The sequence below is a fragment of the Chiloscyllium plagiosum genome, chromosome 37 (genome assembly GCF_004010195.1).
Source record: "Chiloscyllium plagiosum isolate BGI_BamShark_2017 chromosome 37, ASM401019v2, whole genome shotgun sequence".
In the NCBI taxonomy this organism is placed as follows: Eukaryota; Metazoa; Chordata; class Chondrichthyes; order Orectolobiformes; family Hemiscylliidae; genus Chiloscyllium; species Chiloscyllium plagiosum.
In genome coordinates, this window is record NC_057746.1 from 33,192,074 (window position 1) to 33,204,866 (window position 12,793).

Genomic DNA, 12,793 nt, shown 5'->3' on the forward strand with positions numbered 1-12,793 from the left:
GGGGTAGTGAGGGTGACGGGGTGGTATTTGTAAGGGGTAGCAAGGTGGAGGTTACCATTATGGGGTAATGAGGTGGAGGTTACCATTATGGGGTAGTGAGGTGGAGGTTACCATTATGGGTTAGCGAGGTGGAGGTTACCATTATGGGTAGCAAGGTGGAGTTTACCATTATGGGGTAGTGAGGTAGAGGTTACCATTATGGGGTAGCGAGGTAGAGGTTACCATTAGGGGGTAGTGAGGTGGAGGTTACCATTATGGGTTAGCGAGGTGGAGGTTACCATTATGGGGTAGCAAGGTGGAGTTTACCATTATGGGGTAATGAGGTGGATGGTTACCATTATGGGGTAGTGAGGTAGAGGTTACCATTATGGGGTAGCGAGGTAGAGGTTACCATTAGGGGGTAGCGAGTTGGAGGTTACCATTAGGGGGTAGCGAGGTGGAGGTTACCATTATGGGGTAGTGAAGTACAGGTTACCGTTATGGGGTAGTGAGGTCGAGGTAACCATTATGGGGTAACGAGGTAGAGGTTACCATTATAGGTAGCTATGTGGATGTTACCATTATGGGGTAATGAGGTGGATGGTTACCATTATGGGGTAGTGAGGTAGAGGTTACCATTACGGGGTAGTGAGGTAGAGGTTACCATTACGGGGTAGTGAGGTAGAGGTTACCATTATGGGGTAGTGACGTTGAGGTTACCATTATGGGTTAGTGAGGTGGAGGTTACCATTATGGGTTAGTGAGGTAGAGGTTACCATTATGGGGTAGTGACATTGAGGTTACCATTATGGGTTAGTGAGGTGGAGGTTATGAGGTAGAGGTTACCATTATGGGGTAATGAGGTAGAGGTTACCATTATGGGGTAGTGAGGTAAAGGTTACCATTACGGGTTAGTGAGGTAGAGGTTACCATTATGGGGTAGCAAGGTGGAGGTTACCATTATGGGGTAGTGAGTTAGAGGTTACCATTACCCTTCTGATGGGGCACCGCTGATCCCCCTACCCATCGAGGTGTGAAATACTGACCATACCCCCGCTTGACACAAGAGGTTACCATTATGGGGTAGTGAGTTAGAGGTTACCATTATGGGGTAGTGAGTTAGAGGTTACCATTATGAGGTTATGAGGTAGAGGTTACCATTATGGGGTAGTGAGGTAGAGGTTACCATTATGGGGTAGCGAGGTAGAGTTTACCATTATGGGGTAGTGAGGTAGAGGTTACCATTACGGGGTAGTGAGGTAGAGGTTACCATTATGGGGTAGTGAGTTAGAGGTTACCATTATGGGGTAGTGAGGTAGAGATTACCATTATGGGGTAGCAAGGTGGAGGTTACCATTATGGGGTAGTGAGTTAGAGGTTACCATTATGGGGTAGCGAGGTGGAGGTTACCATTATGGGGTAGTGAGGTAGAGGTTACCATTACCCTTCTGATGGGGCACCGCTGATCCCCCTACCCATCGAGGTGTGAAATACTGACCATACCCCCAGCTTGACACAGTTTGCATGTCCCATCACGTTGGGGCATTTACCTTATCTGGAACCGTTTCTTTAACGGGCTGGTGAGAGACTCATGTCTGACCTCACACATGTACGTCTGAGTGCGGTCCACATCCACCAAGGCAATGGTCATCTGACTGACTGTACTGTAGGTGCCACTCACATCCCTCACTACTGGGAAGTTGGTCACACTGCCCGGAACTTGCAAACCCCTCTCCGTTCTCCAGTTCACGTAGATTCCAGCGGGGTAGAACCCTGATATAAAACACGCCAACGTCACAGTATGTGGCCGCCGGGAGTCACTGGTCTGAACCTTGATGGGAGTTACCGTCGGTTGGAGGAAAATAAATTCTGTTACAGGCAGAGATAAAATATTTCAATCAACAGACATTTTCCCTCAAGGTCACCACAGCCATTAACTCTACCTGAGCATTTTTACTGACCCACGGGACCTGGTTGTGTTCACAAAAGTACAATCAGCCAGAGACATGTTTCCCTCATTGAGTGGACAGAACAGGATCGCTCTGGCTGCCTGTCACATACCCAACAGTTACAGGACGTGAGTGTACAAATATCTAGTGGAACATGTAACAGGCGGTCAGTGCCTGAGAATGAAAGCAGATCAGTGCCTGACTATGCGAGGGATCATGTCACAGGCAGGTAATGCCTGAATATGAGAGGAGTTTTTAACTGGTGGTCAATGTACAAATATAGGTAATTTTTCTCAATTGTCTGAGATGCAATTCAATCTGATTGTTAGAACCAAATCAGTTGAACTAACAGTAATTTCACACGATCTAAAACAGCTCTTGGTTTATATATTTGGTAACTTGAACTTGCTCACACACCATGTCTCTGATACCTGTGTGCCGACCACCTGTTCTCTGTTACCTTGATACCTTTACATTTACTCCAAGTTCTATCCTGATATCTGTAAATTTATTATCTGTTCTTCACCAACACCCCCGATACTTATGCATTTACCACCTGTTCTCCATTATCCTGATACCTGTACGTTTACCGCCTTTTCTACTTTATCCAGATACCTGTACATTTAATGCCTGTTTTCCATTATCCGGATACTTGTATATTTATGGCCTTATCATAGAATCCCTACAGTGTGGAAATAGGCCCTTCATCCCAACCAGTCCACACCACCCCTCCAAAGAGTAACCCACCCAGATCCATTCCCCCTACCCTATATTTACCCCTGACTAATGCACCTAACCCTAAACACTGGGCAATTTATCATGGCCAATCCACCTAACCTGCACATCTTTGGACCGTGGGAGGAAAGTGGAGCACCCGGAGGAACCCATACAGACATGGGGAGAATGGGCAAACTCCACACAGACAGTCGCCTGAGGCTGGAATGGAACCCAGGGTCCCTGGTGCAGTGGTAACCACTGAGCCACCGTGACCCCCTGTTGTCCATTTCTTTGATATCTATGTCTATTCTCCTCTCCCTGTGTTTCTATGCACTGATCACCTGTTATCCTTCCATCCCCCACCCGATTTGAGGTCGCTGCAGGTGTATTCAGGAATCGAGTTGGAGAAGTATTGATTGAATGGCCTAATTGAGGATGAACATATGGTTGGTTTGCAATGGACCAGTGAGGGGGTGAATAGAAAAATCACCAAACAGAGCTGCCTTACCCCGGGTTTTATTGATGGTTTGGATGATGCTGTCTGGAACTGAGACATGCTGAATCTCACACGAGAAAAGTGCGCCCTGATTCCACATCTGCTCGGATGTGGTCAGCTCACTCTGGGAGGAGTAGGTGCCGTTTATATTGAGAACGGGCGGGTAGCTCTTGATGTTGTCGACCACCGGATTGCTGTTGATGAACCAGCGGAAAGAGATCTCCGCTGGGTAGAAGCCGGTTGCTAGGCAGACCAGGGTTGCCGTCTGCTTTGTGATGAGCTCCTGTAAGGTTGGTGACAGGAGATACAGCATCGGCTCCATGGGGTACCGCTCTGTAGAACAATCACAAGCGAGTCAGTCTCAGAGTAAAGTGGCAAATCAACAAGGCATTCTGGTAAGAAAGGCCAGCCTAGGAGACTCACACTGAAATCCAGTGGCGCCTAGCAACATGAGGTTACCATTACCACAGGGCCAGCAGCAATGGGCTACCTGGTATCACCTGATCCTCTGACATTGCACGGTCTCGGTCATGCCATAGTAATGTTCCTACCTCTGAGCCAGGGCACCCAAGTCCAAGTCCCAACTGCTCCAGGGCTATGTCATAATATTCCTGGACAGGTGGATTAAAAAGTATTGTTGACAGTTTAAATGATTCACCACCTTAACATCTCAGTTTTAACCATTTAGGTGCTGTCTTTTAAGGGTATCCATTTGATTATTTTCCCATGACAGTGTCAAGTTGTTCCGGGAATTACTCCAGTACCTGAGATCCGTTCCCTTTCCCTGGATTGCCCTCTTTGCGAGGAAAGTAGTTTTTGAATGCATTCATGAGATACAACCATTGCTGGTAAGGGTGGCATTTATTGTCCTGAGAAGGTGGAGGGGGTAATGAGCTGCCTTCTCAAATTTGTCGCGGTCCTTGGGATATGACGACACACAGTGCTGTTTGGAAGGGAGTTTCCTGATTTTGACCCAGTGACACTGAAGGAATGGCAATATACTTCCAAGTCTGATTCCAGGACCACTGTATGAAGGGAGACTGGATCTGTTAGGACTTTATTTCACTGGAGTTCAGAAGGCTGAGGAGTTATCTCGTTGAAAGTTATAAAATTCCACCAGGACTAGACAGGGTAAATGCAGAAGGATGTTCCTAATGTCCAGGGGTCTGGACCAATGGGTCACACTTTAAAACTATGAGGCAAACCATTCCGGGCTGAAGTTCGGAGAAATGTCTCCACCCAGAGACTGGGGAGGCTGTGGAATTCTTTGCCTCCGAAAGCAGGTGAGGTAAAAAAGACTGAATGTTCTCAAGAAGGTTTGTGGCTAAAGAGATTAAAGAGTCAGAGAGTCATGGAGATGTGCAGCATTTGTCCAACCCATCCATGCCGACCAGATATTCCAACCCAATGTAGTCCAACCTGCCAGCACCCGGCTCATATCCCTCCAAACCCTTTGTATTCATATACCCATCCAGATGCCTTTTAAATGCTGGTCACACTTTAAAACTATGAGGCAAACCATTCCGGGCTGAAGTTCGGAGAAATGTCTCCACCCAGAGACTGGGGAGGCTGTGGAATTCTTTGCCTCCGAAAGCAGGTGAGGTAAAAAAGACTGAATGTTCTCAAGAAGGTTTGTGGCTAAAGAGATTAAAGAGTCAGAGAGTCATGGAGGTGTGCAGCATTGGTCCAACCCATCCATGCCGACCAGATATTCCAACCCAATGTAATCCAACCTGCCAGCACCCGGCTCATATCCCTCCAAACCCTTTGTATTCATATACCCATCCAGGTGCCTTTTAAATGCTATAATTGTACCAGCTTCCACCCACTGCCTCTCATAACTCATTCCATACACGCACCACCCTCTGTGTAGAAAGGTTGCCCCTTAAGTTTCTTTTATATCTTTCCCCTCTCACCCTAAAACTATGCCCTCTAGTTCTGGACTCCCCCAACCCAGGGAGAAGACTTTGTCTATTTATCTATCCACACCCTTCATGATTTGATAAACCTTTATGAAGTCACCCTTCAGCCTCCTTGCTCCAGGGAAAACAGGATCAGCCTATTCAACCTCTGCCGATAGCACAAATCCTCCAACCCTGGCAACATCCAAGCTAGCAGGAACAGGGTATTGAGTGGGATGACCAGCCATGATCATATAAAATGGCACGGCAGTTCGAAGGGCTTTTTGGAGCTTTTTCCTGCTCCAATGTTTGACTGGCTCGGATGGAAACATGCAGGGAACGCTGTTCCCATGGATTTGCTGCCCTCGTCCTTCGAGATTAGATTAGATTACTTACAGCGTGGAAACAGGCCCTTTGGCCCAACAAGTCTGCACCCACCCTCCGAAGAGCAACCCACCCAGACCCATTCCCCTACATTTACCCTTCACCTAACACTACAGGCAATTTAGCATGGTCAATTCACCTCACCCACACATTTTGGACTGTGGGAGGAAACCGGAGCACCCGGAGGAAACCCACGCAGACACGGGGAGAATGTGCAAACTCCACACAGACAGTTGCCTGAGGTGGGAATTGAACCTGGGTCTCTGGCACTGTGAGGCAGCAGTGCTAACCACTGTGCCACCGTGCCACCCACAGTGTTCGTGGGTTTGGCATTGATGGTGGAGGGAGTGGATGGGAAGGTGGTGCCAATCGAGTGGGCTGCTTTGTCCTGACACACTGGCTCTTGACAGGCTGAGTCAATGTTTGCATTGACCTGATACCCAGGTGTGGGATGAGGGATGTGGGAAATTGGATTGGGGAGAGAGTGGGTAATAGTGAAGTGTGGGCACTGGTGCTGTTTGGAATGGGCTGCTTGAAGTCAGTGAAATTGGAGTGAGTCGGTGCATCTGGAGAGAAATACATTTGCTAGAATCAGTAAAAAGCGAGGGACCTACCAGCATTACTTATGTGCTTGGTGATGGGTGAAGGCAGTGCCCCATGGGATACTTGGCAGCTGATAATCGATCCTTTGACCCACTGGGATGTATCGATCACCAGCTTACTGATGGCAGTGTAAGTGCCGTTGTCTCCTAACAGTGAAGCAGACTGCGAGATTCCCCTGTGAACCTGGTCCCCATCGACACGCCAGGAGAAGGAGAGGTCATCTGGATAAAAGTTTTCTCCCACGCAGAGCAGCGAGATGTTCTTTTGGAGAAAGATATCCTCAGGGTGTGGGTTTTGGAAATAAACCAATGGAGGAGATGCTGAGGGAGCTGAAATGGAAATGAATCTGTTACTTAGCGACTCAACACCGGCCTGATACTGATATCACCAGATTCACTGTGCCAGGCTCGGACACCTCTGCCATGTTCAAAGGTGGTAAGGCATTAGCCTGGTGGCCTAGGGAACCAAAGTGCAGCTTGGTATGGCACAGGAGACCTCCTGGGATTGGGAGTGCTGTCACCCGGGCACAGCTGGAAGGATGTAACAGTGAGAGATACTGATTCAGAGTGGGCACACTCCATTCATTCCTGGGACAAGGAAGTTAGACAATGAGGAAAGGATGGGACAGACGAGGTCTGTAACGTTGGAGTTAGAAGAATGAGCGGCGATCTTATTGAAGAGTTGGAGGTGAACTGGGAGAGGTGCCTATCCGGAGGAGTAGGGCTGGGGTAAACCAGAACCTGGGAGACACTTGAGGAGAATTTCCTCTCTTGGCTGGTGCTGACTCTGTGGAGCTCTCTTCCCCAGAGAGTAGCAGAGGCTGGGTCCTTGAATAGATTTGAGGCTGAGTGACTGTAAGATAGATCAGCGTGTCAGTGATTGGGGGGGGGGTGCAGGGGTGTAGGGAAAGGGATTTGAGGTTCAGATGACAGCTGGATGGGCCATGTTCGTACTGGCAAGTGTAGCAGGCTCAATGAGTTCGAATAGCCTGCTCCCACTCCCATGTCCTGTGTTTCTCATTGACGCAGTGGCTCAATGTTCCCGGATAATCAGAAGGCAGGGGATTAGCTCATAGTTCCAGTCCTGAGCATTGCCCAGTGATCTACCCTAAAAACTGTTTAATGGTGGGTTGGTGAAAATGGCCAGGTCAGATTGGAATATCAGGCCCGTTTAAATAGGACCAGGAGTTGACATTTCACTAAACCCCTCCTGGGTGTTCTCACCGGTCAGAACACCACCCACCCCCACCACCACCACCATCACCGTGTCAGCCTGTATCCCCAGGAGTCCAGGAGAGCCAGAAGTGACTAAATTGCAACATACAAGATCTTGAGGGGCCTTGACCAGGGTGGGTGTGGACAGGACGTATCCTCTTGTGAGAGAATGTAGAACTCGGGGTCAGAGTTAACAATACGGGGGCGCCCATTTAAAACCGAGAGAGGAAAGGATTTGATACAAAATGTTTAAGTATCTTTAAGGCAGAGGAGATAAAGATTATCAGGGATTATGCAGGAATGTAGAGCTAAGGTCAAAATCAAATCAGCCAAAGTGTTTGTCTATCGGTCAGGTCACGAGCTAACATACCACTGCAGTAAGGGGCTGATTTGGGAACTGCTCTGCAGCTAATGTAGGTAGGTTGAAAGTTTAAAGTGCACTTCCTGAGGGGTGTTCACACAAAGTTAGGCTGATTCACCCTCTGAAAGGTATTCTGAAACGTCACTGGGTACAGACATTCAGGACAGCAGGGGGAAGGGTTGTCTTTGTACAGGTGCAGAGCCAATTCAATGCAGAGCCAATTCGGTATTCCCTGGCCCTGGGTCTGTTTTGCAGCCAAACAGGAAAATAAAGTGTACTCAGTCAGAGGCCTATGTGATCAACTCTGAGATCAGCTTGGCATTAAAAAGGTACTTGTTCTCATTGCTCAGTCCTTTGAGTATAGGAGTTGGGAAGTCATGTTGAGGTTGGACAGGACATTGGTGAGGCCTCTTCTGGAATACTGTATCCAGTTCTGGGTGTCCAGTTATAGGAAGGGTGTTATTAAGCTGGACAGGGTTCAGAAGAGATTTACCAGGATGTTGCTGGGTATGGAGGGCTTGAGTTATAAAGAAAGGCTGGATAGGCTGGGAGTTCTTTCACCGGAGCATAGGAGGTTGAGAGGTGACCTGATAGAAGTTTATAAAGTAATGAGAGGTGAAGATAGAGTTCGTGGTAGTTGTCTTTTCCCTACGATGGGGGATTTCAAGATGAGAGGGTGCATTTTTAAGGTGAGAGGAGAGAGATTTAAAAAAGACATAGGGACAAATTTTTTTACACAGAGGGTGGTTTGTGTGTGGAATGAACTTCCTGAGGAAGTGGTGGATGCAGAACAGTAACAATGTTTAAAAGTGTTTGGATAAGGACATGAATAGGAAAGGTTTGGAGGGATATGGGCCAGGAGCAGGCAGGTGGGACTAGTTTAGTTTGGGATTATGGTCAGCATGGACTGGTTGGACCGAAGGGTCTGTTTCCATGCTGTATGACTGAATCTGAATATTGGCCAGGCGAACCCTGTCCACAGGTAGGAAGGAGCCTAAAGGACCAGGCTGCAGCGATGGGATAGACAAGGTTTGAAGGCTGGCACCCTTGACCAGGCAATACCACTTTCCACTCCCAATTTGACACTGCCCCAGTGGATTATATACTGAGGTTTTGTTAGACAGCAAGGTGTATAGAGAGACCAGGTCAAAAACTGACCTACCGGCTTTTACAGTGAGCGTGACTCCACATCCGCTCCAGTCTGTGCTGAATGGGAAGTAAGTGTTGGAGCTGCCACAGTAATATCTGGCTGAGTCCTCCTGTTGGAGGCCTTTTATTGTCAGTGAGAACTTCTGGCTGGTCCAGTCTTTGGAGCCAATGAAGCGATCGCTTACCACGGACGGGTAAAGAGCAATGCTCGATCCTGGCGTCCAGTAAAGAATCCACGAGATCATGAGATCCCCCGGCTTGGCGGATCCCCAGATGAGGTAATAATTATCCACAGTCCTGGTGGTGAAACAATTCAACGTCACTGTTTCATTTTCCCAACGACTCAGAGATATGGGCGAAATATAGAGAGTGTCATCAGCTGCCAAAGGACCTGCAAGGCAAAAAAAACCCACACTCATGAGTCAGCTCTCTGTCAATCAGATTTAAAGTCATTTGCAAGAGTGTGAAAGCTGAATGGTTTGTTTTAATGCATTGAGTTACAGAAGGTGTTGTATTTATACACCGTGTGTTTCACAACCATCAGGTCTTATCCAAGAACTTGATAGCAATGGGCTTCTGGACTGAGCCATACCCTGTAGAAACTTCTCCTGAACATATCTTAGGAACCCATGGTCCTCTCTCCTTTATGCTGTCTACATTTGGATAATTGCATTTCATCTGTCATTTCCTTGCAGATTTCTCTATACCTTTCCCATTGTCGGTCCCCTGTAGAATACACCACGTAATGTTACGATGCAGTTATTGTCTCCGAGCTCTAACTAAACAGATTCTGTCCTTGATGTCTCTGGGATAACCCTCTATCCAACACTGTCATGTCCAGACTTACCTTCCTTTCTGCTTTCATCCTGTCCCATTTTTCCTGAACTCCTTATACCCAGGAATCTTTAACTCCCAGTCCTGCCTCTCTCTGATTCAGGTCTCCATTGTTGTCCCACCATCAGATTTCAATGGGTCTAACTGTCCCTGTAACCTGGGGATCTTGTTTATCACACACTATTCATGTGCAGCAAACTGAGTCTGGTGTATTCCACTCCCTTTCACTGTGACCTCCATCTTGTACATGATGGAGGTAAAGGTAAAGATACTCCTTTAGTTTTACCTCTACCAAATCTCTGTGTACATTTCACCTCTGACATTACCTCCTGATCTGCCCATCACTGTGGTGTTTGTTTAAGCCCTACCTGCGAAGCAAGCTGACCCTACAAGGAGATCGATGCTGCTTCTCTCAGGAGTGAACTGTCAGGCCTGAGCTGACCCCAACAGCCAATGAACCCAAAATCCTCCCTCCTGCATTTGCTCTCTGCACAGTCTTCCCACTGCTGCACGCACTGGTACCTTCGCACTGGGGGGTGTCCCACAGATTATTCCTTTTGAACTCCAATTTGTTCCTTTTTCCCCAGCTCCCTGGGCTCTGCCCTCATCCTGCTTTCTGGGGGGAATTGGGAAAGGTCTAGAGGGACAAATTTGCAAGAAAATGATAGGACTAGAATAAGCAGAGGGAATAATGCACTTGAAGTATCCGAATATAGAGACTGGTATAATGCCAGCAGAAAGCTTCCTGAAGTGTATTCGGGAGAGTTTTCTGTAGAGTATGGGCTTCAGTCCACTGTGGACTGAGACTCTGCTGTGTCTGGTTCTGGTGAACAAGATGAAGATATGGAATGGAATTGCAGAATGGTTCCGGTGGTTACTCGGCCCAGTTTTTCCATGTGGGCCTTCCGCGACAGGAATGTAGCTTGGCCCATTCCCCCCAGCTTACCCCCAAACTACTGCAATTTTATTTTCTCTTTGGTTAATTGTCCAATTCTCTCTCGAAAGCTGACAGTACGACAAATGCCCCAATCGTCCAGGCACCAACTACTGACTCTGAGCTTGAGCGAGGGTCAGAAATGAGATTCTAACCCCGAGCCACATCCGGAAGCAGTGTAGGGGGAGCTAATATCGTGCTGGAGCTCCTCCTCCCCCTCCCCCCACACTGTCTCTGCTCCCCATTCAGTGAGCCCCATTATGTTTGTTGGTTGGGGGTTGGTTAGTGAGGATGTAGAGACAAAACCAGGGGATGACAGATAGGGTCACGTTCCTGTCTGTCTCCCATCGCCATCCAGACCCACGCCAACCTGTGGTGAGAAGATCGAATTTGACCCATCGTCCCCTTAAGTCTCACGTGCCTTCAAGAGGGCCAAAGAGGAGGGGGAAGGGCGAAGGGAAGGGAGGAGAAAAGTCAAAGAGGCCGACGACACCCACAGTTGGCAGCCTACCTGCATGGGCAGCGAATAAGAGCAGAAGCGACCACATTCTCTAAGCTCTGTGGCAGAATCTTCGCAAATGGCAATTACAATTAACCTTGGAGCTTAAGCTGTTCGAGGTGACAGAGAGGCATTTGGTTGCTCGACTGAAAGTAAGAGAGAGGCAACTGCTGAATATTGACCTGCCGTGTACCCCTCCCCAGCCTGATCCACTTATTGCAACAGGCTATTGTGCAGGTTAATCGTTCACTCATGAAGTCTGGCGTAAATAACTCCAACGGTATCTCGTACTGAACATGGAAACTTTCCTCTTAAGCCCTAGCTGGTCATTGAATTATTTTCATTTCCTGGGGTTTGGAACAAGTGCGTTGTTGCGTTTGTTACATTTTCCGGTCGTTCTGAAGGATAAACATGTGGATCATGTGGAAAAACACTGCAAGTATTTTTGGGACATCGTTTTAATGCTGAATTGACGTATTAAATGGGTAAAGTTTCACCAAGACTGGAACAAACTTAGAGCCTCTAGATGAGGGTTGAGCTATTCGGGACTGGGTTAAGGAGAGGGATGGAATTTTAAAGGCAGGAAGTTCAGAGGGGATTTGACACACGGGGGGATCTGGGAACCTGGAATGCAGTGTCTGTGAGGGTAGCACAGGTGGGAAGCAGAGGTTAGATGGATGAGCACTTGAAATGTCATAACATTCGAGGGTCAGGGCCAAGGCACAGACTTGAAGGACTGAAGGGCCTCTTCAGAACTGTATACTCTGAGGTTGTGACTCACTAGCCACTCAGTACACATTAGGTAAAAACATGGACTGCAGATGCTGGAAACCAGAGTCTAGATTAGAGTGGTGCTGGAAAAGCTGTGGAGATGAAGGTGATAGGTCAGAGAGGAGGGTGGAGTGGATAGGTGGAAAGGAAGATAGGCAGGTAGGGCAGGTCATGAGGGCGGTGCTGAGCTGGAAGGTTGGAGCTAGGGTGAGGTGGGGGAAGGGGGAATGAGGAAACTCTGCAGGTAGCCTGCCTCTATTCCTGATGAAGGGCTTTTGCTCGAAACTTTGATTTTCCTGCTCCTCGGATGCTGCCTGACCTGCTGTGCTTTTCCAGCACCGCTCTAATCTAGACTCAGTACACATTGTTCCATGCCCAGAGTAACATCTAGGCCAGACTGGGTATGGATGGCAGATTTCCTTTCCTAAAGAGCACTATCAGATGGGCTGTTACAATAATCAATAACAATTTACACCCTCACCATATCTAACTTTATATCCCAAATTTATTAATTTATATTCACCACACTGCCAAACCCCTGTTCCGACAGCATGAAACTGGGCCTCTTGCTCAATGACATGACCCCTCTGCCACTATCGCTCCCACCAGCGCCTCTCATTTCTTTGGATTACCTAAACATTCAATGGTGTTACCGTGGCTGAATCCCCCACTATCAACATCCTGGAGGTTACCATTGACCAGAAATAAGACATATAACCATCGTGACAACAATAGCAGATCAGAGTACTGCAATGAGTAACTCAACTCCAATTTCCCAAAGCCTGCCCACCATCTACAAGGCACAAGTCAGGAGTGTGACGAAATACTCTTCACTAGTCTGGATGGGTGCAGCTCCAACAACACTCAAGAAGCTTGGCACTATCCAGGACAAAGCAACCCCCCGTTTGATTGGCATCACATCCACAAGCATCCACTCCTTCCACTACTGACATTCAGTAGCAGCAGTGGGTACTATCTGCAAAATGTATTAATTAATCAAGG

The 12,793-nt window shown here is 47.8% G+C and overlaps 1 gene segment (V, D, J or C); it reads right to left on the reverse strand.

Annotated features, from left to right (window-relative positions):
- The window catches only part of LOC122541490, a 16,425-nt gene extending 5,234 nt beyond the window's left edge, over positions 1-11,191 (reverse strand). The window contains 5 exon segments of the C gene segment in view: positions 1,530-1,848; positions 3,154-3,474; positions 6,041-6,358; positions 8,767-9,144; positions 11,033-11,191. Of these exon segments, the coding sequence occupies positions 1,530-1,848; positions 3,154-3,474; positions 6,041-6,358; positions 8,767-9,144; positions 11,033-11,069 (1,373 nt within the window).
- Positions 11,192-12,793: the final 1,602 nt, after the last annotated feature.